The sequence below is a fragment of the Triturus cristatus genome, chromosome 6 (assembly GCF_964204655.1).
Source record: "Triturus cristatus chromosome 6, aTriCri1.1, whole genome shotgun sequence".
In the NCBI taxonomy this organism is placed as follows: domain Eukaryota; kingdom Metazoa; phylum Chordata; class Amphibia; order Caudata; family Salamandridae; genus Triturus; species Triturus cristatus.
In genome coordinates, this window is record NC_140589.1 from 265,120,209 (window position 1) to 265,146,078 (window position 25,870).

The 25,870-nt window shown below is 50.9% G+C and overlaps 1 protein-coding gene across 2 annotated transcripts in view; it reads left to right on the plus strand.

Moving 5' to 3' along the window:
- The window catches only part of PUM2 (pumilio RNA binding family member 2), an 886,789-nt gene that overhangs the window by 307,917 nt on the left and 553,002 nt on the right, over positions 1-25,870 (plus strand). For both annotated transcript variants that reach the window (XM_085610624.1, XM_085610625.1), the window contains exon 11: positions 12,618-12,761. In XM_085610624.1, coding sequence (XP_085466750.1) covers positions 12,618-12,761 — 144 coding nt within the window. The remainder of the gene's footprint in view (positions 1-12,617; positions 12,762-25,870) is intronic.

A 25,870-nucleotide genomic window follows, 5' to 3' on the forward strand; every position in this document is an offset into this window, starting at 1 on the left:
TCAGGAAAAAGCCAGTCAATGTTACCCTATGAGGAAAATAGAGTTATCGGTTTCAGGGTAAGTACTCGACTGGCAGAGTTGAGGTTCTGGGCATAGACTCGGGGGTCCCCCAGGGTCAGGTAGTTACAGTTGGTTCACCCTCAGCGACTCTAGGGCGGCCGGGTGCAGAGAGAGTTAGGCCCAATGTTATCCTATGAGGGATAGGGGGGCCTTGGTTGGTGGCTGCTGACTGGCAAGCCACGCGGCTATGGGAGCTGGGCTCCTGGTCACTTACTCAGGGCAAGTGGGGAAGTAGGTAGGTGTAGAGTTTTCACTGCCAGGGCCACTCGGGCGGCTGGGTGCAGGGTGCTTTTGAGCCTTCGGGCGCTCAATTGATTTGAATGGGAAATCTCCGGTTTAGAAAAAGACTGCAAGCTCGGGGACGAGGACTCTTCAGGTGCCACCACCACTTCGAGAGGTAAGTTGGATAGTTGGAGGTTAGGTAGGTACCTCGGGATTGGGAACAGGGGGCCGCAGGGCGCCGTGCCGGGGTGCCTTTTGGTGTCGGGAAATCTTACCCTCTGTTGATCGCGGTGGGGGGGCACCTTGTTCTGAGGCTGCAGGCTTCTTCAGGAGTGTCGAGGGAGGTCCTTGGGTGCCGGACTCGGGGTCACAGTCGCCATGGGGTCGTCCTCGTGGTCTTTGTTCACTCCGGCACTGGCCAGGCTTGGCTGGTGCAGTGTGTGCTGGGTAGAAGTAGATTTTGAGTAGAGCCTCTACTCATGGGAGTCCCAGGGGTTTAGAGTCAAAAGGTAGCCAGGTCCTCAGGGGTTTGTGAGGTTGCTGGCCACAAGAGATGCCGGGTTGGAGCAGGTTCGAGGGTCGACAGGCCGGTAGGGCTGGGGCCAAAGCAGTTGGTGTCTTTCTCTTCTTAGCAGCTGCAGGGCAGGTCTTCTTTCTTCTAGCTCTCTTCAGATTTTGGAAACTGGAATCTGCGGAAGGAAGATTCAGGGTGCCCCTAAATACTAGATTTAGGGGTGTTACAGGTAGGTGAAGGGCAGGGACCAATGGGTCCCTGTTCTGGGGTGGGTACACCCCCTATCCTGCTTCTCTCCTGTGGGAGGGGGGCAGTAGCCTAGTCCTGATAGGGTAGGGATTCCCATCTTCAAGATGGTGAGAACCCGGCGATGTGCTTCACCTAGCCTCCCCCACCTGAGGGGTGGGATTGGCAGGCTGGCACATCCCCTGTCCTTATTTGGGGTGTCCGGCCAAGCTTCCCGCCAGAGTGGGGGGTTGCAGTGGCCTGGGGAAGCTCACAGAGGCGGCATGCCTTTGAAGCTTCCTGCTGCCCATCCTGGGGGAGGAGATTTAGCATTGTTGCAGGCCCAGGAGAGCAGGGGCTCTCATACCCAGGGGTCCAGCAACATGTCTGCTGTGTGGCCTCAGAACAGACGTGGATTGTAGGTTAGGTTTTAGGGGGCATCTCTAAGATGCCCCCTGCGGTGCTTGGTACATTAAATCCAACACTGGCATCAGTTCGTGTTTAATGTGCTGAGAATTTTGATACCAAACTTCTCAGTCTTCAGTGTTGCCATTTTGGTGCTGTGGAGTTCGTGTTTGACGAGCTCTCAGCACCATGTACTCTTGAATGGCAGCGCTGCACTTACAGTGCCCAGGAATGGACCTGGGTACTGTAGGGGCACAGGGCTCCTGCTCCTGTGCCCACACCATTGGCATAGGGCACCCAGCTAGAGGGGTGGCTGATATATGCCATGGCAGTGTAGGTGATGGGCATGGCACACAGGGATGTGTGCCATGTCGACTTTGTTTTGTCTTGCACCCAGACACCCAGCCTGCAAAGGCAGTGTGTGTGTGTAAGGGTACAGGGCCTCTTAAGGGTGGCACAATGAGTGCTGCAGCCCTTAGAGGCCTTCCCTGGTCAGAAGGCCCTGGGTACCTAGGGTACCATTTACCAGGGGCTGACATGTGGCCAGGGTTTGCCAATTTGTGTTTTGTGTTTTTAGGGAAGGAACATAGGCCCTGGGCAGCTGATTGGCAGGAGTCCAGGGCACACTCAGTCAAAGTACGTTCAGCAATTCAGCAAAAAGTGGGGGCATACCATGCAAGAAAGATGGCACTTTCTCACAGTTCTTACTCACCTTCGCTCATGACATCACCCTAGCTGGACATCTGGGGCAAAAACCAAAACCTGGGAAAGGCTAGTTAGCAACTTTTACTGGCCCCAGGTGTCTCAGAAGGTAAAGGAGTTTGTCAGCTCCTGTATCACCAGTGGCAAAACAAGTGCCCACCCAAATGCCCCCTTGCTTCCACTACCAGTGGTTAGGGTTCCCTTTGAAAGGGTAGATGTGGACATAGTGGGTCCACTTGAACCTCCCACAGCATCAGGAAACAAGTTTATACTAGTGGTAGTGGATCATGCCACTAGGTATCCTGAGGCAATTCCCCTTAGGACTACTACAGCTCCTGCAGTAGCCAAGGCCCTCATTGGTGTCTTCACCAGGGTAGGGTTTCCTAAGGAGGTGGTTTCAGACAGAGGGTCAAACTTCATGTCTGCTTACCTAAATGTGAGGTACAGTGTGTATAGAGTCCAAGGGTCTCCAAAGGTTTGGCAGTGGTTACAGTTAGATAAAACCTTACTCTCTAAAGTGGTAGCTTGGTCGAGCAGTAAGGCAGTATCAGAGGACAGTGTTAAGCATTTGTTGTACACACTCAGTCAGCAAATGAATTCACACACACACAAGAACTGGACTCTAGGCCAATTGTTTTTGTCTAAAAAAATATACTGTTTTTTTATTTCTAGAACCAAGCAAGCCTGGTACAGGTAAGCATATAAATACTTTGCAGTAGTAAATTACTTGTATGAACACAGTTCAAAATTGCAATATAACTTGTACTGATTTTGGTTACAGTTAAAGTATCAGTTTGCAACACATTGCAGGTATAGTTCATTCGAATGAATGGGCTTTTTAAGTAAAATGCAGTTAATTTCTTTTCAGATTACTTTTACTAACACAGGGCTGGATCCTAGATTCATCCCTGGGACATTTCCTGAAAACAGGTGAGGAAATGCGTTTTAGTTAGAGGTACGATTTTTAAAGAATATTATTGCATTTCAAAAGTTGACACTTGGAAACTTTTCCATATAGAATCACCAATGTTATCCAATGGGAGGAAATTCACTTAGCAGGTAAGTTATGTTAACCATACTTTTTCTTACTCAGTGCTGTATACCTAGATTCAGCACTGGGACATTTCCTGAAAACAGTTGAAAAAATGTGTTTTGGTTATTCGGCTGATTTTTAAGGAATATTTGTAATTTTCAAAAGTTGACACTTGGAAACTTTTTGGGAGAAAAAGTGTCAATGTTATTCTATGAGGAAAAAGAGGTTATCGGTTTCCAGGTAGGTAATCGGTCTTTTGAGTTAGGGTTCTGGGGTTAGTCTCAAGGGTCTCCCAGGGTCAGTGATGCACTGTTGTTGCACCCCCAGTGGCACTAGGGCGGCTGAGTGCAGTGTTCAGGTCCAATGTTATCCTATGGAGGATAGGGGGACTCCGGTTGGTGGCTGCTGGCAAGCAGGCCACAGGGTTGTGGGAGCAAAGCTCCTACGGTTAAGCTCAGGGCAAGTTGGGGACCAGGTTAGCACAAAAGGGGCACCCTCAGCGGCACTAGGGCGGCCGGGTGCAGGGTGCTGTTTTGAGGTTGGGTGCCCTGTTGTTTTCAATGGAGATTCTCCAGGACAAATAAACACTGCAGGCTCGGGGACGAGAATCTTCCAGGAGTGACCACCACTTCGAGGGGTAAGTTGGGATGTTGAGGGTTGGTTAGGCACCGTTGGGTTGGGCACACAAGGCTGTGGGGCGTCGGGTGTTGGGGTGCCTTGGGACATCGGATTTTCTTACCTGCTCTGGTCGCGGTGGGGGGTGGGGGAGTCCTCTGGATTGAGGCTGCAGGCGTCGTCTGGAGGCTTGAGGCAGGTCAATGGTCATCGGATCTTGGGTCAGGTTCGCCAGGGGGACCTCCTTGTGTTGTTTTTCCACTCACGCTTGGGCCTGGCTCGGCGGGTGCAGAGTGGGCTGGATTTGCGGTTTCTGGCTGGCACCAGAAGCTGCAGTTCAAACACCTCCGGTGTTCACTGGAGAAACAGCTTGGAAAGTGAATGCAGGCAGGTCCTCCGTGGCTTTTGAGGTTGCTGTCCGCTGGACACGCTGGGGTTTTGCAGGAGCAGGTTTGAGGGGAGACCGGGATGGGGCCAAGTCAGTGGGCGTTGTCCTCGTTAGCTATGCACGGCTTCTTGTCCTTCTTTTCTTGTGGTTGCTGGATCTGAGGAAGGATCTAAATTTACTAAATACTAAATTTAGGGGTGTTACAGGTAGGTAAAGGGCAGGGACCAATGGGTCCCTACCCTAGGGTGGGTACATCCCCTATTCTGCCACTCTTAAGTGGGAGGGGGGCAGGAGCCTGTCCCTGGTTGACGGGGTCCCCCATCCTCAAGGTGGCGGGAACTCTAGGTTCTGCTGCACCTCGCCTCCCCCACCTTAGGAATGGAGTTGGCAGAGGTGGGCACACCTCTCTTCCTCACTCGTTTTTCCCGCCGGTTCAACCGCCCAAAGTGGGGGGTTGAACCAGTGGGGACCAGTTGCTGAAAGCAGCAAATGGTCTGGAGAGGCTCACAAAGGCCCTGCCCATCCTGGGGGAGGAGGCTTGGTACCTAGTGTGCATTGTTTCAGGCCCCCGAGAGCAGCAGGCTCTCGACCCAGGGGTCCAGAAACATGTCTGGGGGTGGCAGCCTGCGCAGCTACTCAGTCAGGTCACTGGAAGTTGGTTGAGTTTCAGGGGGCATCTCTAAGATGCCCTCTGTGGTGCATTTTACATTAAATCCCACACTGACATTAGTGTGGGTTTAATGTGCTGAGAAGTTTGATACCAAACCTCCCAGTCTTCAGTGTTGCCATTATGGTGTTGTGGAGTTCGTAATGACAACCTTCCAGCACCATATACACTCAATGGCAGCACTGCACTTACAGGGCCCAGGAATGGACCTGGGTACTGTAGGGGTACAGGGTTTATGCACATGTACCTTCACCACTGGCATTGGGCACCCAGCAAGAGGGGTGACTGATGTATGCCAGGGCAGTGGTTTGTGGGCATGGCACACTGGGATGTGTGCCATGTCGACTCACTGTTTTGTTCTGCACCAAGACACTCAGCCTGCAAAGGCAGTGTGTGTGTCAGGGTACAGGGCCTCTAAGGGTGGCACAATAAGTGCTGCAGCCCTTAGGGTCCTTCTCTGGTCACAGTGCCCTGGGTACCTATGGTACCATTTACCAGGGGCTGACATGTGGTCAGAGATGCCAATTGGGTTTAGGCTTAAATGCAGTTTTAGGGAAGGAATACAGGCTCTGGGCACCTGATTGGCAGGAGCCCAGGGCACACTCAGTCAAAGCACATCAGCAATTCAGCAAAAAGTGGGGGCATACCCTGCAAGAAAGAGGGCACTTTCTCCCACACCCCAATGGTCTTGTTGAGAGGTTTAACAAGACATTGAGAGGCATGATTATGGGGCTCCCTGAGAAACTCAAAAGTAGATGGGATGTACTCTTACCATGCTTGCTTTTTGCTGCAGAGAAGTGCCTCAGAAGGGAGTAGGTTTGTCCCCCTTTGAACTTCTCTTTGGCCATCCTGTGATGGGACTACTCTGTCTTATAAAAGAGGGCTGGGAGAAGCCTCTCCAAAAACCCAACCAAGATATTGTGGACTATGTGCTAGGCCTAAGGTCCAGAATGGATGAGTACATGGAAAAAGCTTCCAAAAATCTTGAGGCCAGCCAGGAGCTCTAGAAGCACTGGTATGACCAAAAAGCTGCACTGGTAGAATTCCAACCAGGGCAAAACGTGTGGGTTTTGGAGGCAGTGGCACCAAGGGATGTGCAGGACAAATGGAGTGGCCCTTACCCCATCTTAGAGAAGAAAAGTGAGGTCACCTACGTGGTGGACCTGGCACAAGCAGGACACCCAAAAGGGTGATCCATGTGAACCACCATAAGCTTTTTTCATGACATTGCTGACATTACCATGATGATGGGGACTGATGAAGATCAGGAGAGAGAGAGTGAACCTCTCCCTGACCTCCTCTCCTCTTTGGCCACAGGGGAGGGGGCACAATCCTTTCCCTGGTTGTCTGGGTCTCCCATCTGCAAGATGGCGGGGACGGAGAGTTGTGTTTCATCTCGCCTCCCCCACCTGAGGGGCGGAGTTGGCAGAGGTGGGCACATAAGCCTTTGAAGCTTCCCCTTCGCTGGTTTCATCTCTCCACCGACTGTGGCCTCGGAGGAGGGTGCAGCCTTTTCAGTGGTGCTGCGCAAGGCGGCCGAAGCCCTAGGGCTCGAGTTGCCTGATGTGGCCGTGAGGACTAACGTCCTCACAGAGGTCCTTCAACCGACAGCAAGCTCCACTAAGCCTATGCTGCAGTTTAATGAGGCCCTCATTGACGTTCTGCAGGGCACTTGGTCCAAGCCCTCCACAGTCCCTCCTGTGGACCGGAACGTTGCCCGGCGCCACCGCCCTGCTCCGGGCGACCCCAGTTTCCTCTCCCAACACCCCATCCCCGAGAGTCTGGTTATCCAGGCCTCAACCTCCCAATCCTCCTTCCCGTCCGCTCCTCTGGTTCGGGAATCCAAGAGGTTGGAACAGTTTGGCAAGTAACTGTTCTCGTCCCTGAGTTTGGGGCTGCGGTCTTTAAATACCGCTTGCCTTTTGGACCGTTATTCCCACTCTCTGTGGGATACGGTGGAGGACGTGCTGCCCTTGTGCCCGGTGGAGGCACGGACACGACTCACTCAAGCACTCGCTGGCGATCGAGATGCGGCACGGCATGCCATACGGTGTGGACTTGACACCACGGACTCGCTGGTTCGGGCGATTTCCACCACGGTGGCGCTTCGGCGTCACGCCTGGCTGAGGTCCACGTCATTTTCGGGGGATGTCCTGAGTTCCCTCATGGACATGCCCTTTGATGGCACTCGCCTTTTTGGTGAGAAGGCGGACAGTGCACTGGCTCGGTTCAAGGACTCCCGGTTCACGGCCAAGTCCTTGGGTCTTTCGGCCCGCGGCCGCAACCGTCCGCCTTTCGTCCCTTTCGTGGCCAAGGAAGGGGCGCCTCCTCACGTCCGCCCAGCCACCGGCCGCAGAACCAACCAGCACGCGGTCGCGGACGTGGATTCCGCCGAGGCGGTACTGGAGGTCAACGTGCCGGTCAGTCCACATCCACCCCGGCAGCATCCGCCTCAAAGCCTTCCTCGTCCGAGCTTTCAGGCCCATTCAATGCCAGTGGGTGGCAGGGTTCGCCATCACCTGCTCCACTGGCGCTCCATCACGTCGGACAGGTGGGTGCTGCAAATCGTCCGAAGGGGCTACTCCCTCCCCTTCGAGACGACCCCTCCAGCCATGCCACTGCTGAACCACCGTATGTCGGGGGATCATTTGCATCCTCTACGAGAGGAAGTTTCGGCCCTCTTGGCCAAAGAGGCCGTTGAGCGCGTTCAGAAGTAGGTCATGGTTGTTATTCCCACTACTTTCTGGTTCCCAAGAAGGGCAAAGGGGGCCTACGCCCGATCTTGGACCTCACGAGCGTCAACGCCTTCCTCCGGAAGGACCGGTTCAAGATGCTCACTTTAGCTCAGATTTTGGCTGCCCTAGACCCTGGAGACTGGATGGTAGCGTTGGACTTGCAGGACGCTTATTTCCACATCCCCGTCCTGCCGGCCCACCAGCGTTACCTGCGGTTCACAGTGGGTCAGGAGCACTTTCAGTTCACCGTGCTCCCCTTCGGCCTCACCAGTGCCCCTCGGGTGTTCACGAAAGTGATGGCGGTGGTCGCAGCTCATCTGCGCCGATCAGGGGTTCCAGTCTTCCCCTATCTCAACGACTGGCTGTTGAAGGCGGGCTCGCCCCAGCAAGTCGTCTCCCACCTCCAGACTACGGCCGACCTCCTGCACTCACTGGGGTTCCCCCATCAATGTGCCAAAGTCGCACCTGAGTCCCTCCCAGAAGCCCCTTTTCATTGGGCGGTTTTCGATTCGGCGCAGTTCCGGGTCTATCCGCCGGATCAGCGGGTCCGGGACATTCAGGCCCTGATTTCCATATTCCGGCCTCTGTCCTGGGTTTTGGTCAGGTTGGTGCTGCGGCTTCTGGGGCTGATGGCCTCCTGCATCCTGTTGGTACCTCACGCCAGGTGGCGGATGCGGGCTCTGCAGTGGGACCTGAAGTTTCAGTGGGCCCAGCATCGAGGCAACCTGTCCGACCGTGTCTTGATCTCGGACGGCACTGCGAACCAGCTGCAGTGGTGGCTCACGAATCGCGATTGGGTCAGCGGCAGATCCCTCTTCCTACCCCAACCGGAGCATGTCGTAGTGACGGATGCGTCCCTCCTGGGATGGGGGGCCATATGGGAGAGGCGAAGATTAGAGGACTCTGGTCTCCTGCGGAGACTCAGCTCCATATCAACCTATTGGAGCTGAGGGCGATCCGACTTGCACTAACAGCCTTCCTTCCCTCTGTCCGGGGAAGTGTCGTGCAGGTGTTCACAGACAACACCACCGCCATGTGGTATTGCAACAAACAGGGCGGGGTGGGATCGTGGACCTTTTGTCAGGAGGCTCTGCGCCTCTGGACATGGCTGGAACATCAGGGCATCACCCTGGTGGTTCAACATCTGGCGTGCTCTCTGAACGCCAGAGCAGACGAACTCAGCCGCCGGTGCATGATGGATCACGAATGGCGTCTGCACTCGGACGTGTCGCAAGGTCTCTTTCTCAGTGGGGAGAGCCTTGGTTAGATCTATTCACCACCGAAGAGAACGCGCAATGTCAGCAGTTCTGCGCGTTGGAATTTCCAAGGCAGCACTCGCTCGGAGACTCTTTTCGTCGCGAGTGGAGTTGCGGTCTGTTGTACGCCTTTCCGCCTATACCACTTCTGCCCAGAGTGCTGAAGATGATCAGGCGCGACCGGGCCCAAGTCATCTTGGTGGCTCCGGATTGGGCACGAAGGTACTGGTATCCCGAGCTACTCAGTATGTCCATCGATCCCCCGATACGACTGCCTCTTCAGGAGGACCTTCTGTCGCAGCAGCAGGGGACGGTCCTCCACCCGAACCTGTCCAGCCTCCACCTCCATGCGTGGAGATTGAGCGGCGACAGTTGATGCCATTTGACTTGCCTCCTGAAGTCTGTGATGTCATTCTGGCAGCCTGGCGTCCCTCCACAAAGACGGTATACGCCTGCCGGTGGAACAAATTTGTGGCATGGTGCACAGCAAAGGCTGTGGATCCCCTTTCTGCCCCTCTGTCTGAGGTTCTCCTCTTTCTTCTTTCTTTGGCCCAGCAGGGCTCTGCTCTGGGCACCTTGAAGGGTTATCTTACTGCAATCTCTGCTTTCTTAAGGCTTCCTGATCAGCCTTCTCTTTTTAAGTCCCCTATTGTCTCCCGTTTTCTCAAGGGCATTACTCATATGTTCCCTCCTGTTCCATTCGTAATGCCTCAGTGGGACTTGAACCTTGTTCTCACTTTTCTGACGTGCGCTCCCTTTGAGCCCCTTCACAACTGTCCCATTCGTCTACTGACTCTGAAAACTACCTTCCTGGTGGCTATCACCTCCGCTAGGCGGGTGAGTGAGCTCCAGGCTCTGTCAGCTAAGCCTCCCTTCCTTTCGGTTCATCCGGATAAGGTTGTCCTCCGGACACGTCCTTCTTTTCTTCCTAACGTCGTGACTCCCTTTCACATCGGGCAATCTGTCACGCTGCCCACCTTCTTTCCGCCTCCGCATCCTTCAAAAGATGAAGAGAGGCTCCACCGTCTGGACCCAAAACGTGCGCTGTCCTTTTATTTGGACCGCACAAAGCAGTTCCGGGTGGACGACCAACTTTTTGTTGAATATGTAGGTGCGAAGAAGGGTAAAGCTGTGCACAAGCGGACCATCTCGTGATGGGTCGAGTTGTGTATTAAACTCTGCTATTCTTTGGCGAAAAAGGTCCCTCCTGTTGGGCTGAGAGCCCATTCCACCCGGGCCACGGCGGCGACAACTGCCCTGGGACTGGGAGTCCCCTTGCAGGACATCTGTCAAGCGGGTACGTGGGCTTCACTGCACACGTTCGCCAAGCACTATTGTCTGGACAGCCAAGTCTGGAGAGATGGCCACTTTGGCCGTTCTGTTCTCCAGGACTTTCTGGTGTGATCTTGGTTCGCAGGCCCACCTCCGGGGTTGGTATTGCTGGGGTTTCTATTCTAAGGTGAGGAATCTAACTAACGTGTTACTTTCAGATGAACAAGTTACTTACCTTCGGTAACGATGTATCTGTAAGAAACATTATTTAGATTCCTCACCGACCCACCCAGCCTCCCCGTTCTGCGAACCGACATCTAGGGTTAAGGTTCTCCCTTTCAGGGCCCTAGATTTTTTGGCACCAGTGTCGGTCTCTTGCATGGCTCAGCGTCCCTGGTGCGGTAATCTATGTATTAGAACTGACGTCAGCGCGCGAGGGCGGCGTCTAAGTACTCCGACGTCATTCCGACGATGGACGCGGAGCCGCAGACGACGCCTAGCGACGCGCAAGAGGTATTGCTACAAAAATCTTTCCGGATCCAGCCTGACGCCTGGGGATATTCTAAGGTGAGGAATCGAACTAACTAATGTTTCTTACAGATACATCGTTACCAAAAGTAAGTAACTTGTTCTTTAATTGCAGGGAAAATTGCGTAATTTGCACATTTGCACTAGCACTTTGAATTGCCAAATTTTGCGCTCAATGTGAGAAGGCACTTGCCGAATATAAATGTTGAAATTGAATTTTAATGAAACTGCTGCACTTGCACTTTAGAAGGTGTGCACCTTGATTGAAATGTTTGGATACGATCGACCATAATTAATAAATGAGAAAAAAATGCAAGGAATGGTATTCCTGCTAATCATAAAAATCTATATTGCTCGATCATTTAAAAAAATCTTTTAGATGCACAAAATATTATTATATGTGAACAAGACATTTAAAAAGCATTAAAGGAGGAAAAAGAAACTCTTTTAATGATAAAAAACATGTCTAATGGTTTAAACATAATGTGTTGAGTCCCTCCTCGATGTTATTCATCAATTGTGATGTATTTTATTGACAAAAAAATGGCGCTCAGGCATCGTGAACAAGGCAGCGCGAGTCTGCTAAAACGCGTAGATGCGAAACTTCGTCCGATAAATAAAGGAGACCGAGTGTCAAAATTTTACCTTGGAGTGCTGGATCTTCATTTTTAATGAAGAATGTACCTATAATTGGATATATATATATATAATCTACTGACGGTCGCCAGTAGATAGTTATAGTTAGGACCGTGTTTCCATAGGAAATCTCAAAATTCTATTTTGAATAACTTTGGCGCCGGTTGACGAATCCTCGCGAAAGTTTCAAAACTAATGGGGTGCTCCGCTCAGCTCCTACCCTGAAAGTCTCGGGGGGATTCGTCAAGCGGGGGCCGAATAAAAAGGGGGGTTCCAAAACGCATTTTCCCATAGGACCTTTAGTCGAAGGTACAGCCCGAACGGCTGAACAGAATTACTTGAAATTTGGCAAAGAGGTAGTCCTCAGGACAGGGATGTGCCTTTTGCATATATGGAGTCAATCTGTTCAGTAATTCGTGAGAAAATTGCAGTTAAAGTACATAAATATCTATAGCCGCGCACCGTGCGCGCACCCTAACGTGCGCGAGCGTATGAACGTGAAAAGGGGGCAGGGTAGAGAGTTCCTGACCCCCTAGCCTTTGTCAGGGGGTCCCTGACGGACCCCGAAGGCAGAAAAAAACATTTTCATTATTTTAAAAAAAAATCGCGGGGTGCGCGCACGGTGAAAAACCATAACAAAAAATAAATTAATTTTTAAAACGTAGTTTATTGTAAAATAAATATATAAAAAATATAATAATAAATACATAACTTAGCATTTAAAAAACCGTACAAATTCACTGAAAAAACCATAGGTTTCACACACGTTATAGTTAGGAATTAGCATTTAAAAAACCTTGCAAATTCACTTAAAACACCATAGGTTTCACACATGTTATAGTTAGGTGGACATTTCACTCGTAAAAAAACCAATGAAATTCCCCCGTTATAGTTAGTTCAGATAACTATAACTCGCGCGACCGCCACTCTATCAAAAGGATGATGTCATGAGTGATGCCACTGACCATGTCATGAGTGATGTAATATGTAATGTCATGAGCAGTGGATTGCGGGCGCGCGAGTTACAGTTATCTGAACTAACTATAACAGGGGAATTTCATTGGTTTTTTACGAGTGAAATGTCCACCTAACTATAACATGTGTGAAACCTATGGTTTTTTAAGTGAATTTGCAAGGTTTTTTAAATGCTAATTCCTAACTATAACGTGTGTGAAACCTATGGTTCTTTCAGTGAATGAATATATATATATATATATACTGTAACACCGTTTATAAAGACACAAAATGACAGAAATAAATGTTGAATTATTTTCACCGCCATGTTAAGTGTAGGCGAAGTATAGCTGGTATATCATATCTCCAACACTTTGAGATCAGTTTCACTTTACTTTATTCTAGGCTACCAGGTTCTTACTCCCACTGCCTATTATGATCAGACTGGTGCCTTGGTGATGGGTCCTGGAGCAAGAACTGGCTTGGGAAATCATGTTCGATTAGTCGCCTCAGCACCTATGTTAATCAGTCCTGCGGCAGCACAAGCAGGTGAGTGCCTTTTCATAATGCACATTTTAATTTGAGTGTGATGTATTTAGTTATCCATTTGCGAGCTTAGTTTCTTTGTGATGTGGTAGGATGGATCAGTGAGCGGACTGGTAAGTACTGTCAAAGCAGAGTTGTGGTGATCCTGATTAGAATCTTGGCAGACTCAGCCTTTCATCCTCTGAGGTTTCTATATTGTGTACTATAAATTGTGATATTTTGCAGTTTTTCGGAACTGCTCAGTGGCGGCCGGCACAGATCAGGGGTGGCGAGGGTGGGATCAGGAGGTGTAAAAAAAAAAAGAAAATTAAACTTACCTCTGTTGCTGCGTTTCTTCTCAGTCGGTCCTGTGCTCCGGCCGGAATAGGAAGCACCCAGGCTCCCCTAAGCGCATCACAACGCTGCAATGCAGGGTTGTGATTGGTCTGAACGCTGTGATAGTCTCCACTCTGGCTATAATGCAGCCTGGGTGTTTAACATGCAAATTGCTCATGACTGTATGGACGGCCTGCCAAACATTCATGCACACTTTGAGAGTGCCACCACTCCTCCCCTCCTCTCTGAGCAGAGTAACCCCGCCCCCAAAGCTGCCACAGCAGCAACAATAAAAATAAAAATAATGTCAAGTAAACATAATTTTATTTTTCCTTTATGTACACTGCTGCAAAGCAGTTGGGCGATGCTCCTCAGCCTTAGAGAAGGAACCACCACTGGAACTGCAGAAGGACAGTCTTCAGTGCTAGGGAAAAATCAAGTCCTGAATAAAAAATAGTAGAGTGGCAAAGGTTTAGCAACATTTTGGTTGAGCAATTCGAACTTTGATGCTTTGATTTTCATATATTTTTTGCAAAGTGAAATATTTACTTTTCTTCCTGCAACCGGTCAGTGTATTAGGTGGTATCTGTGTCTGCTTCAGTGAAGTACAATACTCTCCTCCTCTTCTAGCTTTTTTTCTTTTTGGAATCTAGTCATGAATCGTGCCTCTGTTATTGTGAGAAAGTGCCATCTTTCTTGCATGGTATGCCCCCACTTTTTGCTGAATTGCTGAATGTACTTTGACTGAGTGTGCCCTGGGCTCCTGCCAATCAGGTACCCAGGGCCTGTGTTCCTTCCCTAAAACTGTGCTGAAACCTAAATCCAAATTGGCAAACTCTGGCCACCTGTCAGCCCCTGGTAAATGATACACTAGGTACCCAGGGCCTTGTGACCAGAGAAGGCCCCTAAGGGCTGCAACACTTATTGTGCCACCCTTAGGGGCCCTGTACCCTGACACACGCACTGCCCTTGCAGGCTGAGTGTCTGGGTGCAGAACAAAACAGAGAGTCGACATGGCACACATCCCTGTGTGCCATGCCCACAACACACACTGCCCTGGGATACATCAACCACCCCTCTAGCTGGGTGCCCTATGCCAGTGGTGTGGGTACAGGTGCATGAGTCCTGTGCCCCTACAGTACCCAGGTCCATTCCTGGGCACTGTAAGTGCAGTGCTGCCATTTAAGAGTATATGGTGCTGGGAGATCGTTAACACGAACTCCACAGCACCATGATGGCTCAACTGAGAAGTTTGTTAACAAACTTCTCAGCCCATTAAACCCGCACTGATGCCAGTGTGGGATTTAATGTACAATGCACGACAGAGGGCATCTTAGAGATGCCCCCTGAACCTAACCTACAATCCACGTCTTGTCTGAGGGGTTGCCTAGGCTGCCACGCAGCAGACCTGTTGCTGGACCCCTGGGTAGAGAGCCATCCACTCTCCTGGGCCTGCAATAATGCACATCCTGGGCGAGGTGCTAGGTCTCCTCTCCCAAGATGGGCAGAGGAAGCGTCAAAGGCATGCTGCCTTTGTGAGCTTCTCCAGGCCACTTGCTGTACTCAGCAACTGGCCCCTACCGGTTCTAACCCCCACTCTGGCGGGAAGACTGGCCGGAAACCCCAAGGAAGGATAGGGGGTGTGCCAGCCTCTGCCAACCCCACTCCTCAGGTGGGGGGGGCGAGGTGAAGCACATCCCCGGGCTCTCGCCATCTTGAAGATAGGAAGCCCTGCCCAATCAGGTCTAGTCCACTGACCCCTCCCACAGGAGAGTGGCAGGATAGGGGGTGTACCCACCCCAGGGCAGAGACCCAGTGGTCTGTAACGCCCTAAATTTAGTATTTAGGGGCACCCTGAACCTTCCTTCCTTAGATCCAGATTCCAAAACAGCAAAGAAGATCAAGAGACAGGAAGACCTGCCGTCCATCTGCTCACAAGAGGAAGACAGCAACTGCTTTGGCCCCAGCCCTACCGGGCTGTCAACCTTCGAACCTGCTCCTGCTAAACCCCGGCATCTCCAGTGTCCAGCAACCTCACAAACCCCGGAGGACCCGGCTACCTTGTGACTCTAAGCTGCTGAGACTCCCACGAGCAGTGGTACTGCTCAAAGCAAGTAACTGACCCCTGGCATCAGCCATGAACCGCGAACCCTGTGTACACTGCACCCGCCAAGCCTGGCCTGTGCTGGAGTGGACAAAGACCCCGAGGACGTCCCCCCCCCCCCCCCCCCGGCGACTGTGACTCCCAAATCCAGCACCCAAGGACCCACCTCGATGCTCCTGACGCCGCCTGCAACCTCAGAACCAGGGACCCCTCCAACCGCGACCAGCTGAGGGTAAGATTTCCCGACACCAAAAGGCACCCTTGCACCCTGCGGCCCCCTGTGCCCAACTCCTGGGTGCCTACCTATTTTCCAACTACCCAACTTACCTCTCGAATTGGTGATCACACCTGAAAAATCTTCGTCCCCCAGCTTGCAGCCTTTGTTCGTTTTTGAGCTTCTCCATTGCAATCGATTAAGCGCCCGACGGCTCAAAAGCACCCTGCACCCAGCCGCCCGAGTGCCCCTGACCGTGCAATCTCTACTCTACTCTACTTCCCCATTTGCCCTGAGCAAGTGACCAGGAGCCGAGCTCCCACAGCCGCGTGGCCTGCTAGCCAGCAGCCACCAACCAAGGGCCCCCGGCCTCCCTTAGGATAACATTGGGGCTAACTCACTCTGCACCCGGCTGCCCCTGTGCCGCTGAGGGTGTAACAACTGTACTGACCTGACCCTGGGAGACCCCGGAGTCTATGCCCAGAACCTCAACTCTGCCAGTCGAGTACTTACCCAAAAGCCGATAACTCTCTTTTCTTCCATAGAGTAACATTGACTGGTTTTACTTGGAAATTCTTCTAAGTGTGGAGTTTCTAAACTTAAAAATATTCACCTAAAATCAACCGAGTAACGAAAACTAAAATACTCACCTGCTATCAGGAGATATCCCAGTGCTGGATCTTGGTGCGCAGCACTGACCCTGAAAAGTAATTATAACCATACTTAACCGCTAACCCAATTTTCTTCCATAGGAAATCATTGACTGTTTTTCTGTGAAATTTCTTCTGTGTCGATCTTTGCAAACTACAAATATTCTTTCAAAATCGCACCAACTGTGAAAACGTAATTACTTACCTGTTTTGGATAGATGTCCCAGTGCTGAACCTAGGAGTCCAGCACTGGATTACAAAGGTAACGGGAAAATATTTTACCTGCAACTTGAATTTCCTTCCATAGGATAACATTGTCTGGTTTTTGCTGAAAATGTTTCTAAGTGTCGATTTTGTAAACTAACAAATATTCGTAAAAAATTACCTGTATAACCAAAACACATTCTTTCAACTGTTTACATGTGATGCCCCAGTGCTGGATCCAGGATCCAACACTGAGTTAGAAAAAGTAAGAATAACCCCACTTACCTGCTAAGGGAAATTCCTCCCGTAGGATAACATTGGTGATTCTATGAGAAAAAGTTTCTAAGTGTCAACTTTTAAAATACCAAAATATTGCTTCAAAATCACTACTGTAACCAAAATGCTTTTACTCAACTGTTTACAGGAAATGTCCCAGGACTGAATCCAGGATCCAGTCCTGTGGTTAGAAAAGTAATGCTCAAAGTAACTAATTGCATTTAACTAGAAATTCCCATTGAGCTCAATGTATTATTGTGTTTGAAATTGTGTTGCCTATTGCAACAACTGTGTCTATTGTATTCAAAAAGCCTACTGCATATTGAAAGTATTTATATAAAACCTCTCTTTCAGAGAAAGTATATTTTGAAATCTATTGTTGGTTCTAAAATAAAACAAGCATATATTTTTTTATATAAACCATTGGCCTAGAGTTCAGTTCTTGAGTTTGTGAGACCATTTGCTGACTGAGTGTGTGCAACAAATGCTTTACACTGTCCTCTGATACTGCCTTACTGCTCGACCAAGCTACCTCTTTAGAGAGTAAGGTTATATCTAACTTTAGCCTCTGCCAAACCTCTGGGGACTGTGGACTCTGTGCACACTGTACCTGTTAGACCTGGCGATTTCCGGTTGGCTGAGGCTTGCGCCAAAGCCAGGCAGAAACCACCACTCTAGTCAGGGCAAGGAAGGTACACGCCAAAGATAACCCCTGCTCACCCCCTTGGTAGCTTGGCACGAGCAGTCAGGCTTATCTCTGAGGCGATGTGTAAAGCGTTTGCGCGCGCACCCAGCAATAACACCCAAGGCCCACCACAAAGGAAACTCCACACAAGGTATTCTATAAAAATAGCCTTTGTATTATACACAACACATTAGATAAAAACACACACTTTACAATGTGCCAACAGGCACGGGCAGAATTTACAAGGGATATGTACAAGACAGGGCCACCTGGACCACTGTCAGGAATTAGCACTTTTTAGAACGTAGCACAAAAATATATAAGATCACTGTAGCACAAAAATAATATGTATAGCACACAACCAGTACTTACTGGTATCAGGGAAGTACCACCTACGTAACCCTAACCACCTTAGGAGCGGTCACGCAGGGAACTAGAACCTCACTAGCACCACCTGTACTAGGAGAAAGCAACCAACCACCTAAGTATCACAATACCTGTAGGGGTAATAGACCGTTACACATGATGCATCGCAACACATTCAGAGGTGTAGGGAAGGAAAACACATGATGCCTAAAAACATTCAGAGGTGTAAAGCAATGGCACATGACGCATAAAAACACATTCAGAGGTGCGAGGAAAGGAACAATTGCGCAAAACTCATAGTCGCCACCACCTGTGGCAGTCCCTGGGCCAACTGGCCTTGTAGGGGCTAGGACGCCCTGTGTTCAGTCGAGCTGCGCCAGCTGCGCAGACTAAAACGAAAATGGTCCCCCACCTAAACGTGGCAGCTGCCCACTAAGTGCTGGGCAGCTGTGGAACGAACTTCAGGCACTCTGCGTGCCTCGGGAGCCCTCTCTGGGCTCTGTCCATTCACAAATGTCCCCTGGAGCCCTCGTGGCTCGGAACTACAATGCCCCGTCGTTGGAGTCCCCCTGGACTCTGAACAATATCTGCCGCTCGTTGGAGCCTTCACGGCTCTGAACAAATTGCCCCCGTTCGTGGGAGCGGCCCGCTGCCTTCCGGGGCCGCTCTGGGTGCGACAGAAATGCCCCCGACGTTGAAGCCTCACTGGGCTCGCGAAACCATGTGCCAACCTTTGGAGCCTCACTGGGCTCTCTCGAAGTGCCCCCGGTCGTTGGAGCGTCTAGCGCTCTAAACACGCCTGCCCCCTTTGAGCCTCATGGGGCTCTGCAAGGTAGGGGGGCCACTCGAGGAATAGGCCGGTCTGGGACCGGCACCCACAGGCACACGCACGGAGTCCCCCAGCCCTTTGTACTCACCGGGCCGCCTCTGGGGACTCCCGCGCCGTCTTCTCTCTCTTGGTCCCGGCGGACTCCGGGGCTGCTTCTCTACGCGGAGGGGGCAGGCACCGACAATGTGCCTCGCGCCCCCCTCCGCACCAGCTCCTGCCGCCGCGCTCCTTTCCTCAGTCCAGTGCGGGGTGGGCTCCCGCCTGGATCGACACCCTCGAGGTCCGGACCAGCCGCGATGCTTCGTATGAGGCGGGGTAGGCTCCCGCCCTCCTATCCTCAGTTCCGGTTGTCCCGGAGGCCCGCCCTCAACTCACCTGACTTCCGGTCCGTGCTGCATCGGTGATTCTTGTCCGTCAGAGGGGTAGGCTCCCTCGCAACGAGCACAACGGCGGGGTGGGCACCCGCCGAACTTGTCAAAATAACGGCCAAATCGCGGGGTGGGCACCCGCCAGCGAAATCAAAGCGCACACAGCGCTATAAAGCAAAACAGCGCTCCCAGCGCTATAAAGATAGCAAAGTCCAGGAAAACAGCGCGCACAGCGCTACAAAGTCCAGAAAGCGCTCCCAGGCGCTATAAGCAACGTCCAGCAACCAAAAGGTCCTTCAAAGAGCAGGGGGGCAAAGGCTGGGCCCAGAGCCAGCTCACAGGGCCCTCCAGCAGGGAGGCAGTCCCTAGTGGCGGTCTCTCCTGGCGCCCAGCAGCAGCAGGCCCCCCCTCAGATGATCCTGCAAGAGAACACCCCATGTAAGGGGACACAGCCCCTTTTTATACAGTACAAGGCTTTGTCTAAGGTGCAGGGAAGGGGCGAACCAGTTCCAACAGGTTCCTGAGCACTTTGTTTTGCTCAGCCCCTCTCCCTATTCACTGGCAGGGCTAGGGTCATTAGACGCACCACAGGGGCCGGCGCCAGCATTGTGTGGGGAAAGCCCTGTCCTATTCAGGACCCAGGTACACTCCTCCCCAGCCATCAACATGCTAACTCCCCATTCACCACTGGGTGACTCCTCCTGACTCTGGGGATTTCCCTAGTCCGTCACATGACCTCCACCAGCCAATCGCCAGACAAGCCACACATTTCCCACTGCACACTGAAGTGCCCACTTCTAGAAGTGGCACTTCCACACTAGGTACATGCACGCCGCACACATCATCGCGCAGCATTCACTCACACGAGTCCGCACATACCAAACTCGGGCCTGCACACCCCACGCATCCGAAACTACCAGGACACATTCATTCCCCCATGCATTCCTATGGGAGGGCAGGCCAACCTCACAACACGCACGCACTTTACCCTGGGACACTGCGGTAAAGTGCGCAGAAACCCAAAAGTACTACACCAAGTCACCAATAAAAAGCAAAAAGTCTCGGGGGTGAACCTGCCAGAAGGGCCAAGTCCAACACAACCCCCTTCCAGCCAAAACGCAGGGTAGACCAATCACCACCGTGATGGACTTCCCTGCTTGGGGCGATAGAACACGGACGCGGGCCCGCAACTGCCGGGACACCCTCCTGTTCTACGCCACGGTGAACCCATGGGGTTTCTTCTCACACCACTCTCCGGACCAACTGGGCTACCCCACTGGTACTCCCAAGCTGTCCGCGGCCAAGACCAGGCCCTAGGCCACCCAGGTGCTGCTTCTTCATTTGCTCAAGAGAGTTTGGTATCAATAAAAGCCAAGTATAGAATTAAGATGAACTGACATACTACTTTGTACGCTTAGACACTGATTGCTTTTTGTTACCATTGGTTAGAAATCATGACAACTCTGTACCACTAATGGAACTGGTATGCATAGTGCATTAAACACATACAAGATGTCTTTAAGATACCCACTTATTGTAGCTCATTTTCTTTTCATTGTTAATGAATTTCATTAAATGTTATTTTGAGTACAAATCTTAACTGGACTCTATAAGGGAGAGAAATGGTGGAAGTTCTTTTGGAAGCAATTAAAAGGTTCTATTATCTTTGGCAGATAACTGGATTTGTAAGAAAATGACAAGCAAAAGTTACTTAATACAAGTGGGAAATCACTTGATTGGTATGCTGCTACTTAGTGGTGCAACCCTCTACCAGTAAAGACTGTTATCTTCTGATCCATTCTAACTGCAAATTCCTTACCTTAGAAAATCCCCAGGTTTCAGATTGGATTCTGAGATTTTTGTAGTAGTGTTCCTGCTTGCTAATCAGTTGTGTTGTCCAGTTCCTTGATGACTCTATACCATCCCAAAAGTGACATACAAGTGCTGCCCCTGCAGGCAGATGTAAGTTCCTTTCTGCGCCTTTTGATGTGGATCTGGAGCTCTGCCCTCAACTTTGCCCATCTTCCACTGACTTCCAAAACTCTGCAGCACTACGCTAGGGAATGATGTACCCACTGAAAACGATAGGATACAGTAAGCGGTCAGTCACAGATCCGCAACAGGTGTGTTTTAGGTACCTGTTCTCTTGCCATGACTGTAAGTTGTGCGACAAGTGTCACTTTATGAACTGTATGGCAATAAAGGGGGCAAAGCCCTATGTCGCATAAGAAAAGTTTGGGGTCAAAGCACAGATGCCGCTCCAAGTCGCAGGCCTACTCATTATCCTGGTCTCGAAGCTACTCTTGCAAAAAGTCCACTCCCTGGTTAAAGTCTAGACATAAGTGCAAGAAAACTAAGCAGGACTGTAGGAAGCTGGCTCTGTATATACTATACCAAAGTGAGGTATAGTTTGGACAGAGTCCAGTGGAACCCAAAAGGTAGGCAGAGTTAAAATTAGATTGAACCTTACTCTCTCTATTTGTGGTAGTGTGGTCGAGCAGTAAGGCAGTATCGGAGGACAGTGTTAAGTATTTGTTGTACACACCCAGTCAGCAAATGAATTCACACACTCACTGAACTTCAGACCAGTTGTTTTTGTATAAAAATATTTTTTGTTATTTTATGTTTTTGGCATATGAGCTGTAGATTGTATACTTTAGCATAGATCACCATCTGGTGTTGGGCTCTGATGTTTGCAGTTTCTTTTTGTTGTTGTTGAAGAAGTTTGGTAGTCGAGAGATAGGTGACTCCTCCTTATGGTGATAGTGCGCATGGACATCGACTCCATCTTCAGATTGTTTTTGTTCGAGGCATATGAGCTGCAGAATACACACTGTGCATAGATCGCCATCGGATGTTGGGCCCGGATGTTTGCAGTTGTTTTTCTCGACGCAACTCAACGATCGCAGTCTTCGATTCCGGTCGTCGACGAAGGTCTTCGGGCCTACCTGGGCCTCCTATCCTGACTGATGGAAACAACGCCATTTAAAAAGTGTCTTTGATGTGGGTCGAAGTTTCCCCACACCGATGTACATGAGGTGTGTGTAACCTCTGCCTCTCTCCAGAACACAAGGCAAGGGACTGTCCAGCTTGCGCCTCCTTCCGATCAAAGAAGACGATATGGGACCGATGAGCAAGGAGAACTATGGCTCACTCGTCGACTTTGATCCCCGACGACATGTTCGAAGAAGACATCGATGTTCCGGAACAGAAGCACACCGAAGAAGTCCTCGGCAGCGCCTCCGAAGCGGACGACTCCGACATCGAGGACATCACTCCGGCACAGAGGGGAGTGAGTACAGACGTCAACCCCGACCCCAAACCCCCCTCCACGGCATTGAAAAAGGCTTCGGTCATGCCTTCGGGCCTAGGTATGCACCGAGAGACTGCTTCCCATACCTCGCTTCCGGGCCTGGTTAAGAAGCCCACCAAGCCTTCAGGCGGCTCGAGCTCGAGCCAGCCTACCCTCGGTGCCGAAAAACTCTCATCAACACTGGCACCAAAAAAGAAAACGCCCTTTCCTCGTCTGCGCCGAGCTAGACACCGAAGCACTCGGCGCCGAAGACTGGCACTGGCTGCTCGGCACCGATAACATCCTCGGAGCCGAGCAAGAAACCGAAGAGCCTCAACTCCCAAGCCTCGAAACCGAAACCCACCTCGGAACCGAGGAAGACAAAAGACATTTCTAAACCCCCACGGTTCCAAACAAAGAACCAGTGCCGAATCGACACCTAAAAAACCCACGGCTCCGACACCATCGGCACCAAAGGATCTGCCCCCTACAGATCAACTGTTTCGACCCGATCCTTACCAAAAAACCCTCGAAAAGGATCCAAAGACTGGGCATTTGACGCTTCGCACCAGAAAAAGACAACTGGACAAGCCTGCACCAGCTCCACCACCAAAAAGGAGAGACTTTGCCACCTCCCTTTTGAGGATTCCTCCTCTTCCTCCTTCTCCTCCTCCTCCCCCACCCCATCATTCTCCCACACCATCTCCAGATGAGGATGATGATGACATTAGCTACCACACAGGGGACGGAGCGGACTACCAACCAATAGGGGATCCTACTCCTACGGGCTCCCCAGACCCATGGGATGACTACAACATCCCAGACGTCCCGAACGTCCCGCAGGACAATCTTTACCCTTCCTGACCCCCCCCCCCCCCCCCCCCCAGAGTACACAATGGGCTTTAACCAGCTACTCCATAGAGCTGCCCACTGCCACGGGGTTGATCTCCACACAGACCCCGTGAAGAAGGATTTCCTCTTACACATTTGACACTGCACAGAGGTCCACCTCAATTCCGCCCATGCTTAAGGGGGTTATTAAGCACGCACCAGAGGTCTTTAATGACCCGGTTAGGGTCAGGGTCATCAACCCTCGCTTTGAGAAGAAATATAAGGCCGCTCCAACAGATCCAACCTACATTAGAGGCCCCACACCACTAGACTCCCTGGGAGTCTCCAATGCCGGGATACGTGCCAATTCCCAGGCATCAGGTGAGGCTCCACTGTCAGATAAGGAGTCTAAACTCCTGGATGCCTCTGGCAAGCGCACGGCGTCCGAAGCGGCCAACATATGGCGCATTGCTAACACCCAAGCGCTCCTAGCCAGATATGACAGGGCACATTATGACGAGCTGGAGTCCATAATGCAACACCTCCCTGACAAATACAAAAATAGGGCCAACGAATTAATTCAGGAGGGTAAAGCCATCACTAATACCTCCATCCGTTGTGCCCTCGATGCAGCTGACACCGCCTTCAGGGCAATAAATACCAGCGTCCTTCTGCGTAGGCATGCCTAGCTATGCATTTCAGGGTTCAAACCTGAGGTTCAGAGTTCCATCCTCAACCACCCCTTTGATGAGAGACACCTGTTTGGCCCCAATGTCGACGTAGCCCTCGAAAAAATGAAAAAGGACACAGACACGGCAAAATCGATGGGAGCCTTGCAGTCGCAAGCTCCCATGCGCTCCTTTCGCTGTTCCTCCTTTAGAAGCACCACCAGAGGCTACTCCGACAGCGCCTCCACTTCCTACAAGGACCCTACCCAATTCACCTTCACTAGGGGTTACTAAAGAGGCCGTTACAGGGGTAACAACAACAAAGGCAGAGGCGAAACTAGCAACTTCTGCTCTGCCTCCAACCCCACCCAGTGACTTCCCTCCACTCCCCCCAGACTATTCCACTCCAGTCGGGGGCAGACTCCACAATTTCCTTCCTGTCTGGGCTACCATCACCTCAGACAGATGGGTGCAACAGATAATTCAATCAGGCTACTGTCTAGAACTAACATCTACCCCCAACCATTCCACCCAAACAGCGCCCAATGTCACAGGAACATTTGTCACTTTTAAAGCAGGAGGTGATCTCCCTCCTACAAAAAAGTGCAATAGAACTAGTTCCTACCCACTAACAAAACAAAGGAGTTTACTCCCTATATTTTCTCATACCAAAAAAGGACGGCTCTCTAAGACCCATTCTGGACCTCAGACCCCTAAACCAATACATACACTCAGACCACTTTCACATGGTCACACTCCAGCAAGTACTTCCTCTGCTCTCCCAGAACGACTTCCTTGCCACCATAGACCTCAAGGACGCCTATTTCCACATTCCCGTTCACAACGCTCACAGGAAGTTTCTCAGATTCGTAGTGGACGGTCAGCACTCCCAATTCAAAGTACTCCCGTTCGTAGTCACCACAGCACCACAAGTGTTTACCAAGTGCCTAGCGGTAGTGGCAGCACACCTGAGAAGACAACACATTCACGTCTTCCTATGCCTAGACGACTGGCTCATAAAAACAAGCTCATACAACCAGTGTGTACAACACACTCACGCCACTATCCAACTACTTCACGACCTGGGCTTAACAGTAAACTATGCCAAGTCCCATCTGCATCCGTCCCACATACAACAATACCTAGGTGCCACCATAGACACCTCAAGAGCACTAGCCTACCCCAGTCCCGCCAGGATAGCAAGCATACAGGCTCTTCGCGCCAAATTTCAACCACAACACTCTCTTCCAGCCCGAGTGTTTATGAAACTTATAGGGATGATGGCCTCTTGCATATTCATAGTACCTCATGCAAGACTCCAGATGCGTCCTCTCCAAGAGTGCTAAGCACGCCAATGGAACCAGGCTCAGGGTCAATTATCAGATCTGGTGTTGGTAGACGGTCGTGCCCATCGCTCTCTGCAGTGGTGGACCACCAAAAACCTTTCCAAAGGCCGACCGTTCCTAGAGCTGGTTCCTCAAATAGTTCTAACTGCGGACACATCGCTCTCCGGCTGGGGAGCTCCCTACTACATCACACCATGCAGGGCAGGTGGACACCTCAACAAAAGTTACTCCACATCAACCATCTGGAGTTACTGGCCATATTCCTAGCCCTAAAAACCTTTCAAACACAGACTCAGGAAAGGCTGTCTTAGTCCGCACAGACAACATGACAGCCATGTACTACATCCAAAAACAGGGCGGCACACACTCTCTGCAGCTCATAGAGGCAACTCTATATCGAAATCTGGCATAGCAAGGTGGATTGTCAAATGCATACAGATTTGCTTTCACAAAGCTAAACACACCTTATCTGTTCCCCCTAAAGCCCACTCTGCCCGAAAGATAGGGGCTTCAATGGTTTTTTTTAGGGAACATTCCCCTAGATGACATCTGCAAAGTAGCCACATGGACTACACCCCACACATTTACAAAACACTATTGTGTAGATGTGCAAACAAAACAACAAGCTAGTGTGGGTCAGGCTGTACTCAAAACACTATTTCAAACTACTGCAACAGATACTGGTGGTCGCCGCTAGAAGTGGGTACTGCTATACAATCTATGCTCAGTGTGTGATCTGCAGCTCATATACCTCGAACGGAAAACGCTACTTACCAGTATGCATCTGTTCTTGACATGTAGAGCTGCAGATCTACACACGCCCACCCGCCTCCTTTATCTGTTCCAGTTTTATCTTATTTAGGTACAGCACACATGGGCATCTTTCCTCTTTCTTACAAAGCTCCATCATTGCCCCGCTGGCGAAAAACAATCTGAGGATGGAGCCGAAGCCCATGCGCAATAT